This window comes from Galeopterus variegatus, unplaced genomic scaffold, assembly GCF_000696425.1.
Source record: "Galeopterus variegatus unplaced genomic scaffold, G_variegatus-3.0.2 Scaffold5214, whole genome shotgun sequence".
Lineage (NCBI taxonomy): Eukaryota > Metazoa > Chordata > Mammalia > Dermoptera > Cynocephalidae > Galeopterus > Galeopterus variegatus.
This window is the reverse complement of record NW_007731325.1, coordinates 17,402-35,651: the sequence shown is the minus strand read 5'-3', so window position 1 is coordinate 35,651 and position 18,250 is coordinate 17,402. Positions and strand designations below refer to the sequence as shown.

Genomic DNA, 18,250 nt, shown 5'->3' with positions numbered 1-18,250 from the left:
AGGGGAGGGAGAACCCCATGCCCCCTCCTCAGTCCCGGGTGCCTGGGCAGCAGTGGGCACAGATAAAGCTCCCACTGGTGGAGAAGCAGTGTGGCTGTCACAGAGACAGACAGCGCTGCACCAGGGTCCAGGATCTCAGAGGCACTGGGCACCTACTTAACTTTCACACAACCTCCCCACCCCATCTTGTCTGTGCAGTGACCACAGTGGGTCTGTCCTGCCCACTCAGAGGGAGGACGGCAGTGGTGAGGATCCTACAGGATGGCTTGAGGGGAAATTATTTTGTCACCTATAGCCAGCTATAAGTTTGTTAGGCACTATCATCTGTGCAGCGCTGCTGTTATGTTTTCTTGGGTGTGAGCCCGCAGATAAGAACAACCACAGTGACCCCCACAATGGGTTAGCCTCTCATACCTGGAAGATAGTTTTCACATCTTTCACCTGACTAGGTCTTCCCATCTCCAGGGAGAGGGGCGGGGCAGCATCCCTGTGCCCATTTTACAGACAACAAGACTGAGGTTCAGAGGAACCACCTTGACAAGGTCACCGGGCATTATCAGTGGGCAGCCGAGAGCAGAAACTAGGTCTCCTCCCAGCATGTCCCAGACCAGGCTGTCCCCAGTAGGGAAAGGAGGATGGGGAGCAGGTTGCTGGTGACCTGCGGAGAGGTCTGTGCATGCTACCGCCTTGTGGATGAGCCCAGTGGCCACACTGCAGTCTCAGAACCATGCCCACCACTGACGTGCCGGGCCCACTTCCAGCACCCACACACTCTCTTCCTCTTTCCCGCCTGTCAGGCGCCACTGAGCGGGGCATCCACGCGTTCCCAGCCTGGTGGGGGTCTCTGGAACTGGGTCTTACTAAGGTTTAGGCTGGTGGGGGGCCCTGGCGTCCACAGGCAGGGAAAGGGTGGGGACATGTTCCTTCCTGAGGGGTCAGATGTGGCTGTGACCCTGCCGGGTAGGCTGTGGGGAGGCAAAGGCCGAGGTGGAGCTGCCAACACGGTGTCGTCTCGGCCTTTGCGAGTCAGTCCTAGACTGGGAGCTCCGATTCCACTCCAGGCTCGGCCAGGCCAGGCCTTTTCCCTTCTTATTTCTCCAAAGGGAAAAAACAACCAACCTCCAAAGCCCAACACGGCAGGGCAGGGCGTTGCTTCCCAAATTGCTTTGTAACTTTTCCCCTGAAGCAGATTGTTGCAAAATGTCAGGAGAATCTCACATTTCCCATGAAGCAATCCTAGAATCAGGCCAAGATGCTTTAAACTTTGTGACCTCAGCCTTCCAAGGAGCCCGTTAGGGCATTTTATGAGGCAGGTCGGCCAACGTCCAGCCACACCAGGCATCCTTTTTCTTCTTTATGTTTTGCTCTTAAAAAGTAGTCATTTACCCATGTCCTCTAATACCCAGACTCTCTCAAGGGTCTCGCAATCACCCTAAGAGGGGAGATGGGGGTCCCAGTCTTCATTGGACAGATGGAAATGCTGAGAGCTCACAGACCTTGCCAGTCTGTGGCCCTGGCCAGGGTGGGCCAAGCATCCACACAACTGTTTCAGGGACCTGATGACCCTGCTGTTCCCCTCAGGCCACATTAGGATCTCAGACTTGGGCCTGGCTGTGAAGATCCCCGAGGGAGACCTGATCCGCGGCCGGGTGGGCACCGTCGGCTACATGGGTGAGTGCCGGTGCGGCCCATGCGCTCACCACATGCCCAGCTCCCGGGGCTGCCCGTCAGCCTCTTTGTGCCTCAGTGGACAGAAGCAGAGTCATGGTCTCCCATGGGGCTGCTGGGGGACCTTAGGCAGGGTGGGTGGAGCCACGTCCAGGGGTGACTTGACTAAACTGAGCTCTCTGAAGCCCCCGACCCCCAACCCGGCCTGTGTCTCAAAGCCAAGTGGCTCTCCGAGGTCAGTAGCCAGAGCCTGGCCTGCAGCGCTGCTGGCGGGAGACCACGTCGCAGTAGGGGTCTGCGTGTGTTGGCAGACAGACCTTTTGGGGAGACTCCTTAGAGGAGGGAGGTCATTACGAATTGCCCCCAAATGACCGAGCATGATTCTAAGTAGGAACCAGCCTGGGGCTCCCTGCCCTCCTCCCCCAGCCTGCTCCGAGACCATCATCCCCGGGGCTGCAGGAAAGAGACCCAGAGCTAAGCCCGGTCCCCTAGAATTTCCTTCCAACTTGGGGTGTCCCGTGGGCTTCCTCCTGCACACTTCACACACATACCCCCACTTACCCCAGAAGGTAGAGGGGCCCCAGAAAGCTCTGGGGGCCAGGCACATTGTTGCCCCGTGGCCAGACTTGTGCCAATGGCAGGCACGTGGGGTCTGTACTTTGTCTTGGTGCTGGAGGGTTCTTTTCAGATTGCATGACATTAGGCAACATGTGGGGTGCGTGTCTGTGTGTATATGAGTGTGTATGTGCCCATGTGAATGCTGATGGGAGACAGACAGACAGAAAGACAGTTATGGATGGATGGGCGGGTGGGTGGATGGATGATAGATCTGTCTGCATACCTGCGTTTGCATCTGCCTGGGCCTTTGCATCAGTCTCCTTTTGCACACAGTGCTGCATGCTCTGTCTGCCCAGCCTCTGTTGTGTGCATATAGCACATGTGTGGATGCATTTGCTTCTAGATATATATACCCGATGATGCAGAACTATCTTTTGTGCACTTCTATGGTGAATTTATAATTCATTTTATCAAAGTTGTAGGGAAGATATAGCAAGAGGTTGTTTGAATTCTAGATAAATTCAAACAATCTTTAATTTGGGTGAACACACCTTTGTTCACTGAAACACATGTGCACAGCACCTACTCTGTGCTAGGTGTCCCACCTGTTACTGGGGACACAGCAGTGAATCAAGTAGCTCACATGCTAGTTAGGGAGACATCAAGGGAGCAGAATATTTCCACCCACTGTGGTTAGAGTTCTGAAGCCATAATCAGAATCCTTGGGGAGCACAGAGGAGAGCAATCAGAGCAGCCTCCCTGGAGGAGGTGGTATTTATGGCAATTTGCGGGTAGGAGTTAGCAGGGGAAAGTGTCCCAGCCTTGAAACTCCAGGCCTTCTGCACTCTTGGGTGCAGGACACCCTGAGGCCTGGTGGGGTGAGGGGCAGCGCTGGCCCCATGTGCCTGGCTCTGTCCTGCTGCCAGCTATCTCTCACCCTTCCTTACTCCTCTCTGCCCCCAGCTCCAGAAGTCCTCAACAACCAGAGATATGGCCTGAGCCCCGACTACTGGGGCCTGGGCTGCCTCATCTATGAGATGATCGAGGGCCAGTCACCATTCCGTGGCCGCAAGGAGAAGGTGAAGCGGGAGGAGGTGGACCGCCGGGTCCTGGAGACGGAGGAGGTGTACTCCCACAAGTTCTCTGAGGATGCCAAGTCCATCTGCAAGATGGTGAGTTCCTGGTGAGCCAGACGCTGCACTCAGGCTGGTGTCCAGTGGTGGGTCCCCTCCCTGCCCCCAGGCTGCCCCAGAACAGCAAACAGGCTGAAGGGACAGGGCTCAGGGCGTACTGGGGTGGGGGTGGTGCAGCCACCAGGCCAGAGGGGTAGGTGCTCCTTGCTGTGGATGGGGGTGGCCAGCGAAGGCTTCCAGGAGAAAGCCTGGGGTGGGGACAGAGACACCCATGAGCCAAGAGGCAGGGGGCTAAGGCGAACTGTGAACCCCCTCACATCCAGCTCCATGAGAAGTCAGCACAGGGCAGGGAAGAGATGGTTCAAGCTGGTGCCCAAGATGCAGAGCCTTTGGGGCAGGCCCCTGCCCTTAACCTGGGGCTTTCTTCTCCCTCCAACTCTGGATCCCAAGGTGCTGGCTTGGCACCAGGGGCTGCAGGTGGTAGGTGGTGGTACGTTCACCATCTTTGAACATGTTAAGACAAAGTGTTCCATCCACTAAATGGAATGCTGGTCACACCAGCTCAGGTTCTGCATGACAGCATCTATGGATAGTGAGATTTGACTGGCAGGATACACGTGGGGTGTTAGGCAGGCTGGGTCAGCATGGCCAGATTGGGGCCTGAGGAAGGCAGATAGAGGAAGGTGGGGCAGGAACCATCAAAAGTGTTGGAGCTGGGAGTAGATCCCATGTCCCCTCAGCCCAGATGGGCCCGATCCCGGGGCTGACCCTCAGGCCTTCCTTTGGGAACCAGGCCAGTGGCTTTGTGGGGAGGTAGCCACTTCCTGCTCCTGCCTGGCTCTCAGACCCTCAAGCTCTGCCTGTGCCCCCAGCACGCTCCTCCTTCAGGTGCCCTGCACAGCTGTGCTGGCACCCCCACTACAGGCAGCTGCCCTCTCATGCTGGCCACGTGGGGACAGGAAGGGCCTGAGCACCCAGCTCTGCGCCTGCAAGCCCACAGCCTTCCTCTGCCCGGAGCCCTGCTGCACCTGGAGTAGCAGATGGGCAGGCCAAACCTCGGGTAGGTTGCTCTGCTTCCCACCTCTTTGAATCTGCAGGGGCCTTGGGGCAGGCCCAGCAGGTATATAAACAGTACAGACTGGAGTTTAGGGAAGAGCAGGCCTGGGTAGTTGACCAAAAGTAGCAAAGCTTCTCCTTCCAGAAAACCTGAGGCTGCACTGCTAGTGGCCCCCAGGAACGGCTGGTGCTGCTAGCGGCCCCCAGGAACGGCTGGTATAGCTCCCATCCCCAGGAGGCTCTGCGCCTGCAGCCAACTGCCCTCTGCCAGCCTCGTTCCCTCACCACAGGGCTACGGGAAGAAGGGCTTAGGGCTGCATCTGCCATCTGGCCACATCCAAAAGAAGAGGAGAGCTGTCATTTACATGTGTGAGACACAGGCACACACACACCCACGCCACATAGTCTGTTGGCCAGCCAGGTGGCTGGCCATGGTGGGGTATCTATCCAATGTGACCAGACTGGACAAGGGATGGAAGAGTGGGTCTCAGCATCACAAAGTGTCCCAGGTCAGGGTCAGGGATTCAGAGAAGCAGGTCTTGAGAGAACTTGGCAAGGACATGGGGCTGCTGAGAGGACAAAGAGGCGGAGAGGACCCTCACCCCCATCCGCCGTCCTCCCAGTCATCCACTTTGGTGCCTGGTTTGGGCACTGGGAGCACAGCTTGCTATCCCTCGGCTGCCCCCTGGTGGCCACTGAGGGAGAGGCGGCGGCCAAGCCTGCTGCTCCTGTGGACCTGGCCGTGGTTGCATCAAACCACTGGCCCTTCATCTTTTTCCTATGGCAAACCCACTTAGAGGCCTCTGGTCTTGCTCCATCTTTTCTTACAAATGATTCTGGGGTCTTAGGGTTCCAGTCTTGGGCCTCCTCTGCACCCTTAACCTCAGCCTCTTAGGTCTGGCAGCCAGGCCTGCCCTGTCTCCTCCAGCTACTGCCATCTCAGGACCCCACAGGGCCTGCCTGTAAGGAGACCATGGAGGTCCCCGGGGCTGTTTCTAGGCTCTGGCAGCTCCAATCAGTCCAGCCTGCCTAGGAAGGCTGCTCCACAAGTGGCAAGGAAGCTGGTCTTTGGCTCCCAGACTCCAGACCCCATTCTATCTTGGCAGCCACAAGACCCGCTTCCCTGTCCCTGGGTCCAGTCCCTATGTCCAGACCTCAGCCTCCACCTTCCTGATGCCCCTGCCGAGTCCCAGCCCTGAGCCTACCCCTCCCTTCCCAGCTCCCTCCCTCTGGCCCTTCAGCCTTCTTGGTCTCACAGGCCCCTCCAGCCTAGTGTAGTCCTCCTCCTCCAGGAAGTCCGCTCTGCCTGCCCCACCCACTCCAGCTCACACCTGCTCTCCCTCTCACTTCTCCTGGTGTGTAACTCATGTCACGGTTGCAAATCATTTACCTGATGCCAAGGCAGCTCGTAGGTGAGGATTCTGTTCAGCCTGCGCAGTGTTTTAGAAAGAGATGAATGGTGGGTTAATTGCCAAGATTTAAAAATGAAGCCTCCCCGGACCCCTCAGCTGGCAACCAACTCACATTCCTCTGATCCTGTGCTGTCTCAACTGTATTGCCTCAATGCGTCCTCTGAACATGGTCACCCCCATAAGTCTGAAAGCTCCTGAAGGCAAGCCCCTTGGTGGCATCCTCTGCCAGCACAGGGGTCTGCACTTAGTAGGTAAAAGTCTACAAGTTAGTTGAGTAAATGAATGCAAGAGACCTACAGATCCAGTTCTTGCTCTTTGTTGTTTTGCCAGTAGCAGAAGAGGTGACACTAACTGCACAAACTTCAGTGGGAACCTGCCATTCCCCATGCGCTAGGTACCCAGTCGTGGGGAGAAACAGACGAGGTCTCTGCTCTCTTGGAGGATGTGGGCGTCTAGTCACTCTGGGAATGTGGGGCCACACCTGCATGCACGGGCTCAGGAGGCAGCCTGGAACAAGAGCTTCTCAGGGTGGGGCAGTGTCCATTGGGTGCCTGAGGGTGGCACAGACTCTGTGGAGGCTAGAGGAGGGATGTCTGGGAGGACTCAGGGACACATGAGAAGGATGACAACCACAGGCTTTCCGAAGCTCCTCTGCCCCCTGACCTCTGGGCAGGAGGAAAGGACCAGCAGGCATGGCCTCGTGGGGCTCTCTCTCATCACAGCTGCTCAACAAGGATGCAAAGCAGAGGCTGGGCTGCCAGGAGGAGGGGGCTGCCGAGGTCAAGAGACACCCCTTCTTCAGGAACATGAACTTCAAGCGCTTAGAAGCCGGGATGTTGGACCCTCCCTTCATTCCAGATGTGAGTAGCCTCCCCTCACCGCAGCAGGTCTGTGCCCAGGCTGTCTCTCCATGTGGTGCCTCAGCATCAGCTAATGCAGAGCAGGAGGCTGTCCCTGTCTTTGTGGGACCACAGAGTGCCCACTGCTCCTTCCTCCCAGGCCACTCCCTACCAGTGAGCTTCATGCCAGGCAGTCACATGGGGATGGGTTGGGAGCCCCACACTGGTTAGCCTGGGGGACCTGGGCACTTCCCTTCTAAGCCTCGGTCTCCTCACCTGTCCAGTGAGGCCAGTGACACCCACTCCCCTAACCGGTCAGGGACGTTTCAGGGTGAAATGAGAGCAGAATGGAGAGAGCTTTTACAAGCATTGAGGACCACCACATTCAGTTCAGCTTAACTAGCATGCATTGAGCACTTACTGTTTGCGCTAGGTTCTGGGCCCAGCGTAGCAGGGACAGTGACGGACAAGATGAGGCCCGTCCCCCAGCACCTCAAATCACAGGGAGTTGCATCTTCCCCAAGAGGTTCCTCCAGTTAAGGTAGAATTGTCCAGACTAAGAAATAGACCCCTAGCTGGGGGGTGGGGTGTTGGGCTGGGGGCTGTGGAGGCCGCAGGAGCAGTGGTATGTGGGAGCCGGCTCGCTTTGTCTCACAAGAGCTGGTTATGCACATCTCTGCCCAGTTCCATGTTCAGTAACTTCACGTTGGTAGCTTGCAGTAGACCACGGTGGCAGTATTTACACCAGAGCAATCAGCAAATGCTACAAATCAGGGCTTTCCCATGCCCTGCCCCCAGAACCAGTTGTTAGCTGTCTACCAACACGGCACCACCTAGAGGAAGGGGGACAGTGCTTGGAACTCTGGTGTGCCCCTGCTGGTGAGGATCCCTGGTCACCTGTGGTAGGGCAGGAGGGCAGCAGCAAGTTTGGGAAGCCAGGGCCCTGCTGGGTGCCAGATAGGGTCCATGGCAACCACACCCCTGGCCCCATCCAGCCAGTTACGGCATCAGTGTTATGCAGATAACCAGGGAAGGCTTTCTGGGGAAGAAGGGCTCATTGAGCGTACAGAGTCAAAGTCAGCGAATGCTACAAGCTTACCCTGCAGGTGACCTTCAGAGGTGGTAGGGAGATGCTGTTTACAGCATTTGCTCTCGCCCTGGCTGCCCATTCGGAATCACCTGGGGAGCATGAAAAACACTAATCTTTTTTTTCTTTTAAAGATGACCGGCAAGGGGATCATCTTGACTTGGTGTTGTCAGCACCACNTCCCAAGTGAGCCACGGGCCGGCCCCGAAAAACACTAATCTTGGATCCAGTCACCAGAGAGTCTGGAAGCAGGCCTGGGCATCGGGATTTTTAAAACCTCCCCGGGTGATTCTACTGTGCAGCCAGGGTTATGGGAAATGCCACCAGCCAGGAGCTGTTTGTTTGTTTTTAGTGTTGAGGGCTTTGGGAATGACCACTACTTGATATTCCTGGAGACTACGTAGGGTGACCACATGAACATTGCGGTGGGTTACTGGGTTAATGTCCTGCATTAGAGATGAGGCGGGCACCCCAGCTGGGGGTGTGACAAAGTTTCAGACCCCACGTGCCCTCCTCGTAGCCTCTGGGCTACCTATTGCTATAATGATATTAGTCACAACACAGGAAATATTTTTCGACCTCCCAGCACACTCAAGGCCCTGTGCCAGGCCCCAGAGGGACCCCATGGTAAATAAATCATTTGGTTGCTTCCTTCATGCATCTTACAGGCTGTAGAGGAGGAGAGGTGTCAGCAAGCACCCCTTAAATAGAAGCAGAAATACGAGTCACAAGAGAACAGAACAGGAGGCGGAGAACACGGGTGGCCGGGGAGGGGAGCGGAGTTGGCCAGGGCCAGAGCTGGGAGGACAGCGTTCCAGGCCATGGAAACAGCTTTTGGAAGGAGATGGGTTTGATAATCAGGGGGACCAACCATCATGGCTTGCCCAGGACTGTCCTGGTTTTAGCACTGAAAGTAGTCCGATGTCCTGGGCCAACCAGGATGGTCAATCACCCTGGGTGTAACCCTGTCACCTTCCAGGGGCATTAGGAAGACGAGGTCGCAGAGCCCCTCACATGCACAGCTCAGTGTGGTGCGCGTAGAGCAGAACACCACTCAGGTCGCTGTCCTCTTCCAGTGCCATGGTGCAGGGTACTCTGCATCCCAGCAGAGCACGTGGCGAGTGGAGGTTGCAGGCCCTGGAGCGTGAGCCCCTGTGAGCTGGGGGGGCTTCGCCCCTCAGCCCAGCCCTCCCCTGCCTCCTCCTCCCCCAGGCCCCACGCCAGCCTTCGAGGCTGTCACTGTCCTCATAGCCCATCAGTGCTAATAGCACTTAATCTTTTTCACTTCCATTAACTTTATTGTTATTTATTTATTTTTGGCAGCTGGCCGCATTGACTCTTTTTAAAATCAAAATAAAAGTATTCCAAAGGGAATTTTTCCAAGGAAATAATAGTCACGAAATGGTGGGTTTTGGTTGCTAGATAAATTTCGGTTCCATTATAGATTTTTAAAATACTTCCTTTTTTTTCAATGTTCATCTGCGTGCCGCCTGGGGCCTGCTTCAGGGCTCGACCTGAGTGGTCACCCCAGGCTCCTCACTTGGCTTGGTGCCCTGCTGCTGCCATCTTGAAATTCCAGACAAGTTTTCAACGTGGTCCTGCATTTTCATTTTGCACTGGGCCCTGCAAATGATGCAGCTGGTCCTGATGGCACCTGAAAGTCTGCCGCAGCCCGCAGCAGAGCGCACCCTGGGCTTGGGGAGCTAGAGAAGGTGGGTCGCCCAGTGGTTTGCTCTGCTGCATGACCTTGCTCTGGCCTCAAGTCCCAGCACCATTCTCTCTATGGAGGAGTGAACCAGAGGCCCCCACCTGTAGCCAGTGACACCCCTTGTCCAACAGAGATGACTGTGAAACGCTGCCACCTTCCTGAGTCTGTGGCTTTAGGGTAACCAAGAACATCTGACAGGGGAGTGGGGATGCCCAGAGATGCCGAGGAGTATGAGCTTAGAGACAGAGGTGCCCTGTCCCCCCGCCTTTAGCCCAACCTGGAGAGAGACGGTGGGTATATGTGAGGGGTAATGGCAGGAAGGAGCCCTGGATGGGGCATCTGGACACCCCAGCTCTCACTTCACCCCGGCTGGGGGCCCCTCGGCGGATGGGAGAGAGGGCAGCACAGGTTCTGGGTGTGGCACAGGGATGCAGGAGCCACACGCAGGGCCCCGCGTGACCGAGCCCCCTGCTCCCCCAGCCGCGTGCTGTGTATTGTAAGGACGTGCTGGACATCGAGCAGTTCTCCACGGTGAAAGGCGTCAACCTGGACCACACAGACGATCATTTCTACTCCAAGTTCTCCACGGGCTCCGTATCCATCCCCTGGCAAAACGAGGTGAGCGGGTGGGTGGCCCTTTGCTGTGAAAGGCAGGGCATGGCCAGTGACCCGCGTGCAGCTGAGGGGTGCAGCGAGGACTGACGGTGGCTGCTGGGCCTGGTGGCCCGGGTGAGGGCAGCGGGTCAGAGCCGCTGCAGCGGGAATGGGAGGCCTGCAAGGGGACGCTCTCAAGAAGTGCGGCTGGGAAGAGAAGACAGAATGGGGCGGTCGCTGGAGGCGTAAGTGGGATGGACTTGGGGAAGTTAGAGCCAATGGGGATGGGAGGGGACAATGGGACAAAGGAGGTGCTGGAGACACGGACTTGGGGCAGGAAGATGAGGGCACCCCCAATGCCTTCTGTCTGCTCAACAAAGGCAGCATGCAAGGCCACCCATAGCAGGCAGGGGCTGTGCCACCACGGGGGAGCCTCGCCTTGTCCCCTGTGAGCTGGAGGATGGGGGCAGGGGAGGGGCAGGCACCCCAGATGATGGCCCGCATTTCCACACGGCCTCCCCAGATGATTGAAACAGAATGCTTTAAGGAGCTGAACGTGTTTGGACCTCATGGTACCCTCTCGCCGGACCTGAACAGAAGTCACCCTCCAGAGCCACCCAAGAAAGGCCTGCTGCAGAGAATCTTCAAGCGCCAGGTGAGAGACCGTGGCCAGCTCTGAGCCCAGGCCCACTTCCAGGTGAGGCAGGAAGTCCTGCAGTGGAGACCAGTGTGGCAGAGCCCCACCTGCTTGAGTGGCTTGGGGCAATGGGGCCAGTAGCAGTCTAGAAGGGTTTGATGCCCACTGTGGCTGACGGGGTCCCCAGGGCAGAAGGGGCAGGTCAGGCCAGAGTCAGCCCTGCATCAGGGTTTCTCAACATGGATGCTATTGGCATTTGGGACTGGTTAATTCTTTGTCATAGGCGCCTGTCCTGTGCACCACGGGATGTTCAGTGGCATCCCTGGCTTCTACCCACCGGATGCCAGGAACACCCCCCTTCCCCCAGTGGTGACAGCCAAAAGTACCTCCAGACATGGCCAAATGTCCCTGTGGGGCAGGGGGGCAAAATCATTCCTGGTGAGAACCACTGCCCTGTGTGGCCCTTGTAAAGACTCAGGTGATGTAGATGAAGAGTTAACATAATAAAGAACTGGTGAGAAGGGAGAACTGGTGTTGGAAGGTGATCCCCGCAGAACGTGGCTCCTGGGCTGCGGCCCCATCGTCATGCGGTGCCCTCCAGCTGGCAGCCAGAGGAGACTTTGACCCTTGGGAAGAGCTCGTCTTCCCCCAGAGCCCATCTCTAGAGTCAGGGTTGGTGTGGCCAAATGGAAGAAATGCCCGGGAAGGGCCCGGTGGGCCTGGTAGAGAGAGGGAGAAACCGCGGATCCCCACCCTCCCCACCTCCATGAAGGCAGCCACAAGAGCATCCTCTCTTGGCTTGGCCCTTCAAGAAGCCGTGGCCCAGTGTTCCCATCTTGGAGCCTGGGAGGCTCCCTGTCCTAGTTCCTCACCTTCCACCTCCCCACAAAGGAGTCAGCCCCTGTCTCCAAGAGGACAGAGGGAGGAAGCAGGTGCAGGTCTAGTCCCCGAGCCCCTGAAATCCCAGCTCCCTCCCTCCTTGAAAACAAGGGTGAGGGCGGCTGTTTATGGGGCTTCACTGTGGACTGGGCCCTTGCTAGGAGCTTTTCAAAGGCTTCACCTATTTAATCTCCACAAAACCCAGGACTTCACTCAGCAGTTCATTCATTCAGCCAGTACGCATTGACCCCTCCAATGTGCTAGGCTGTTACTTAAGGACTTGGGACACCTCTCTGCCCTTGGACATCCTAGTGAAGTGTGAGCACCAGCCTGTGCTGTCATTGCCCCATTTCACAGATATGGAAACTGAGGCTGCAGGAGACTGAGGAACTTGCCCAAGGTCTCACATCTGGTGAGCCTGCGTGGAAGATCTGGGGATAAGAGGGCGGGGAACACAGGTCAGGCACATGCAGAGAAAACGCAGACTGAGGCCCCTGGATTTGTGGTTTTATCTAAAAACCTCATGTGAGTTTCCCGTCCTATTCCATAATATACTCATGTTCATATAATATAAAAATATAACTTTTAAATGCCTCCATCAAGGAAAATTGAAGTTCCAGAAAGAAATGACCTCTCCCCTCCCCCATGTGGCCAAACCCCCCAGAACCCACTGTGCCCTGGAAAGAGGACTTGCTGTGGGGTCTCACAACCAGGGTTCAAATCCAGCCCTGGCCCTTCCTGGTTGTGTGGCAGCTTATAAACCCTCTCCCAGCCTGTTTGCCCCCCTGAAAAATCAGGGTGGAAATGCCCGCTGGCCAGAGTTGTGAAGAGGACCCAGTGAGGTGGCAGATGGTGGCCCTTAGCATGGTACCTGGTGTCTCTCTCCTGTCCTCCCTGCAACCTGAAGGGCCCAACACCTGCGGGGAGGCTGAAGGGGGCCGGGAGGTGTAGGAACAAGCAGCTGATCGTCCCGGGCATACGCGGCCTCCGTGAAGAAGCCGCTCATGCCACGCTACAGGCGAGGACACCAGGCAGTGGAACAACTATCCATGGTCCCCCTGCTGGGAGTGGCAGAGTTAGGATCCCAGCCCAGGCATTAGTCAGGACTCTAACTCTGGGCCTCTAGGCTTAACCAATACAGATGTTACCCTGATTTGGGTTCTCTTAACTCCGTGGCTCTTCCCGGGCATCAGATATAGCCTTTGCCCAAAAGGGCTGCTCTGGACTTGGGTCTGAGCTGATGGGAGCAGCCGCTGACCCAGGGCCCCACTTTCAGAGCCCCCTGGGACGTGCTGGCCCCGGGGTTCGATTCTACCTAAAACTGACTCTTGCACTCTCTCTCCGTCCTCTCTCCCCCACCCCAACCCCAGCATCAGAACAATTCCAAGAGTTCACCCAATTCCAAGACCAGTTTTAACCACCACATAAATTCAAATCACGTCAGTTCAAACTCCACTGGAAGCAGCTAGTTTCAGCTCTGGCCTTGAAGTCCACAGTGGGACCAGTCCAGACCCTTCTACTGGGAAGCGGAACTTGTGACCCGCAGAGCTTCCGCTCTGGCTGGGCAGCCGGGGAGCCCTCCAGGAGCCGGGAAGGCAGCCGTCCACCCCTTCGACGTAGAGCCTCGAGGTTTCTCAATGAAATTTCCACTCAGGTCTGTTTTCCAAGGTGGCCCCCAAGCCGGGGAGGATTGGATTTGTCTTTGGCGAATATTGCAATAGAAATCCAATTGGATACAACTTGCACGTACTTTAATAGCATCATGACTAGAACTGAATTTTGTCTTTATTATTTTTAAAGAAAAGTTTTGTAAATTTCTCTATTGTCTCAGTTTACATTTTGTATATTTGTATTTAAATGAAAGTCAGACTTTGAGGATGTATATTTTCTGTGCAGCCACTGTCAAGCCATGTGTTTTAAGACATTTTAGGGGGGCAGGGATTTACCAAAAAAAAAAAAAAGTGACTCCAGACTTCCCAGAGCCTCAAATGAGAAAATGTTTTTATTAAATGTAGAAAACGATTCACGTTTCACCTTTAAAGGATCGGTTGTACTTACCTACATCCTTCTCTATAACCTTTTCCTCACGTTGGTATCACCTTTCTGTTGGCTTGTAACAATCTGATTAAATGCTCAAGTGCTCAAGACACACTTGGTTGTCTCCCCCCGCCAGAACGTCCTCTTTTGGGGCCCAAGGAGTCGCATGGAGTGCAAACCTCTCCTTTAGGGCTGCACCCTGCCTTTGCTGCTCTGGCCTCTGCTCTCTTCCTCCAGAAGGTGGCTACTATGCAGAGCTGAAGTCTTCAGCCCAGTGGGTTCTGGGCCTCTTTCTTTCTAAGAAGGTCCTGACTGCGAAAGCCAGTAGTTTTCAAGAGCCTTGTGTTTGGGGATTTTTTACTCTATTTTTAAGGGAAGTAGAGTAATGATAGGGATTAGTCATGGAACTCCAAGTGTCCCCAACCTTTAGGAGCCACTGGAAGCATCAGGATTTGAGAGCCAGCAGAGCCCTCCCAAATAACCAGCTTTGTGTCTATAGAGGGGAAAGGAGGCCTGCCTGGGGGCTCGGATCCCGAGAGCTTCGCAGGGCCCCCCAGAGTTGCTGTCCCACGTGGCATGAATGAGGTTGTCCCTCCAGGCACATGGGATGCCCAAGTGGAGGCCAGGCCATGAAAGCAGCTCAAGACACACTCACTGACCCCAGGAGAGTCCAGGCAGAGGCAGCATCTAATCAGGTATCTCAAAGTTCCAGGCACAAGTACCCTCCAGAAAACTTGGTGGATTGACCAGACTAGGGGCCTCTAAAGGTATCCTTGAAGCCTTGAAGTGTGGCTGTCCAGCCCCAGGAAGTTCCAGCCACCCCTGCTGCCTCCACGAGGTGACAAGGAGCAAATCTGCCCTCCCTTCCACTCCAGGACAGGGTGAGCAGTTGACCTCCCTGCTCACCTGCCTGGTTGAGTTCCTGGCATCTGATTCTGCCTCAGAACTGGCCTCAGCCACCAGGCAGCTGTCAGGTTTCTCAGTGGAGGCTCTGAATGAGCTGCATTAGTGTCTCCTGTTAAAATGCAGATTCCCATGCTCCACCCCAAACCTACAGAATGGGAATCGCTGGGAGTGGGGCTCAGGAATCTGCATCTTTACAAAGATCACCCAATCATTCTGATGATCCTGGAGTGTGAAAACCACTGCCGCAGGCCATTAGCAGGGCTCTGGGTATGATCATCCCAAACCTGGACAGCTCTGCAGCATGAGGTTTTAGGGAGGAGAGAGTGGAGAGCACGTCAGCTCCTGTCCCAGTTTCCTGCTCTTTCCCCAAAATCTGCTGATGGGTCCTGGGGGTGCTGCTAGAGCGGGGCCCGACCTTTGGGACTGATCATTTGAGGTCATTTTATAAGCAAATGGAGAGAAGAAGTAGTCAGGCTCCCCTCCGATCCCTTTAACGTTCAGTATTATTTCTTCGAGACTAGCTCCTGTCTCCCTAGGTTGTTTCTGTTCCCTTTCTTGGGCTGCATACAAAACACAAAAGCCATGTTCATGCCAAGGATGTGGAAACCCCTTTGAACAGGATTTTAAGTTCCTCAAGGTATTGCTGACCCTCTTTTCTCTATGGAAAGAAGGACCGTCACCCTAGGATGGTCACCAGCCCAAGCCACCACCCCAGCCTACCGTCCAGAATGTTCGTTCCTTTTGCCCAATTTGCAGCAAGTCAACCCTAACCAAAATGCATCGGTGTTGAGCAGTCTCTTTCTATGCCTCAAAGCTCACACACTGTCCGTTTGCAGTAGCAAATCCCCAAGGAACAAGAAAGAACACCTAAGTCTGGCTACCACGTGTCTGCATCACAAGAGCTCCCACCACACTACAGCACAGGCCCTTGCACCGACTCTTAGGGTAAATTGAGTCTTCCTTCCCGTTGGCTACCTGTCCTCCCTGAGGGCCCACAGGAGATGGGGGCAGAGTCACTTGCCCCCTAAGTCTTCCTGTTCCTTTGGGCCTATCCATTTCCTTGTAACAAGAGGGGAAGTCTTTAGAACAGTGCCTGAAAATCAGCCCTTCTCCCCACTGAGTTCCCACGTCCCTGTCCCCTCTCCACCTCAACCCTACTCCAACTTTGGTTTCTGTACCTGCATTTTTAAAAAGATATTTTTCACTTAAAAAACCCTTCTGCCCATCTGCCTGTCCAGGATGAGGCATATTTGGACAGTGAGTGGATTTCACTCTCTTTAACACATTTGAGCTCTTCACAGAAGAGCCTTTCCTGCTCCAAGTGTGACCTTTCTCTCACCAGATGTTCGCTGACTTCGTGCCTTTGAGGTGAGACACGGGGTCTCGTGGAAGCGTCTCTGCTTTCACTTTGCAGGAGACAAGCTGCTGTCCCCTGGGGACAGGGCAGTTTCTGCCATGATACCCATGACCTCCGGGTGTTTATGGAGCCCCTGGGAGGCTCCCAGCAGCTTGCCCAGAATATCATGAAGACCCTCCCTGCCTTCACGGAGGATGCCGTCCACACCCGCGTGCACTCATTCTTGAATCTTTCTTGGCCGGGAACATCACTTTTTAAACCTCAAGGCTCGAAGGCTGCTCGCTTGCACTGTGGCTAAGTGTCGCTGTACCTCGAGCCACCACGGGAGAGTTTGCGTGTTTCCTGAAATGCATTGCTGTCCTGCAGGGGTGGCGGTGGGGAGGCCCGCTGCAAGGACACAGCAGGACATTGGTGTGTGCACACCTGGTGGGCCGCCTGCTGGGACAAATGCTGAGTGCTGGGGACAGGCACAGGAAGGATGCAGCAGCCTGTCCTGGAGCCCAGGGAGCCCCTAAGGACGTTCCACGCCTCTCCAAGGAGCCAGCCCCCTGTTGACGTTCCTCCTCCTCTCCCACCCCTGTGCTTTCCTGAAAGGCTCGGGTCATCAGTTCCAGTTTCCCACCGACTTTCTTACTGAGCCGACGACCTCCTTACAGAGGGGACACTGTGGCCTCCTTGAGCCTGGCATCCCAGGCCTGGCGAAAGGGAAGAGCGGTTGCTTGGACCACCGAAGTCTCCGAGAGGAGCGGAACGGTGGCCTGTGTGACATGCGCCTCTCCTCTCGGGCTGCTGTGCGCTTGCATATCTGGCTGAACACGTTTCCCTTCCAAAGGCAACCTCTTTGCGTTGACTGCTGCTTTAGTAACCTGACCCTCTGAGATACAACTTTCTAGCTTTTTAGCCTTCACTATGGACACAGAGTGAGTATAAAATCTTTGTTCATTTGGAAGCAACACAGCTGTGAGTCACAAACAGCAGACCACGACAGGGAAGCCTCGTCCCCCAAAGCACCTTCTGCACCTGGTTTCAAACCAACCCCCCAGCTTCGAATTTCAGACGTGTGCAGGTGAGACCCTGCACAGGCCGGGGCATCTCATCTGGCCTAAATGTAAAGGCTTGTGCCAGGGACAGTGCTGTAAAGCATTTGAAAAGCTAGCTCTCTCTAGGAGAGAGAGACACTTCCCCGAAAGAAGAATCTAGATGTCTTTTTCTCCCAGTCCATTGAAAAGTCATTTTTGTAATAGACCGGAAACAAGTGTTAATTAGAAGAGCTTATTGGCTGTTGGTATTATTAAAATAATAATCCTTCTAGTATCCAAAGGTTTCTATTTTTTTTCCAGGGAGATTTTAACATTGATGAATTAAAGTAGTTCTGCTTTGGAGGTCATTCCTGAAGATCACAGCTTTTGTTCTTCTGCTGCTCTGAATCTTTGTGTGTTCCATCCAATCTGTCACAGTGCTGCTGTATCTAGATCAAACCACTGTTGTTTTTTTTTAAGAGAAATAAATTCCTTAACAAAAATACATTGCATTTCTCTCCTTCTGCTGAGCTCTTGTTCTATTTCTTCTGACTCCACGGTGCCCAGACCTGCTCCTGTGGCCTTTGGGTTAACCCTTTTCTCAAGTTGACAGTTCAGCCCCACCCAAATCTGGCCTCCACAATGACCACCCCCGAACTGCCCACAGATGGCCCAGCTCCAGTGGGTAGGACCTAAGGCTACATCTGAACTCTTACTAGGCCATCAGCTCTGACCTTGAACCCAGAAGATGACTCCAGAAGTGCTCCAGCAAATTGGCACCAGGCAGGAGCAGGGTGACAACGGCCCACGTCAATGCCTGTACCACGATGCCAGAAGGGGCAGGCTCTGCGGAGAGGGTTGTTCAGTCTCCACCTAGCCGGCCACATGCTGGCACCTGGGGTGGCCAGCAAGGCAGGGTAGCCCTCAGGTCTCATGATCCAGTCCCAACCTAGGACCTGAGAGCTTTCAGTCCCCTCCACCTGCTTGGCTTAGTTGTTAGAGTGAGCAGGGCTCTGGACTGAGACAACCTTTATTGACTATTTGACTTGGAGCAGGCCACTCTGAACCTGTGTCTTCATCTGTAAAATGACGGCATTACTGGAGGCTTTAGCAAGACATACATGACACCCAGCACAGAGACCCCCGCCCTGGAGGCCACAGTTGCCCTGGCTGTCTCTGGATCCCTTCTGATCTCTGAGCATCCCCTGGCCCTGGCCTCCCACTCACTCACGCCCACAGCCCAGCCTGGGAGCTAGATGCTTTCCCAGATGGCACTGGGTCCACAGGAGAGCACCTGAGCTGGGAGTCAAGACTGGAGGCTTGTTTCTGCCCTGACTCCCAGCACAGGGTCTGGGGTCCA

At 55.1% G+C, this 18,250-nt stretch overlaps 1 protein-coding gene across 1 annotated transcript in view; it reads left to right on the top strand.

Moving 5' to 3' along the window:
* Window positions 1-13,122, top strand: part of GRK5 (G protein-coupled receptor kinase 5) — a 127,303-nt gene extending 114,181 nt beyond the window's left edge. The window contains exons 10-15 of the mRNA XM_008589108.1: window positions 1,553-1,671; window positions 3,190-3,398; window positions 6,550-6,687; window positions 9,942-10,079; window positions 10,579-10,710; window positions 12,942-13,122. Of these exons, the coding sequence (XP_008587330.1) occupies window positions 1,553-1,671; window positions 3,190-3,398; window positions 6,550-6,687; window positions 9,942-10,079; window positions 10,579-10,710; window positions 12,942-13,040 (835 nt within the window). The 3' untranslated portion in view covers window positions 13,041-13,122. The remainder of the gene's footprint in view (window positions 1-1,552; window positions 1,672-3,189; window positions 3,399-6,549; window positions 6,688-9,941; window positions 10,080-10,578; window positions 10,711-12,941) is intronic.
* The last annotated feature ends 5,128 nt before the right edge of the window (window positions 13,123-18,250 follow it).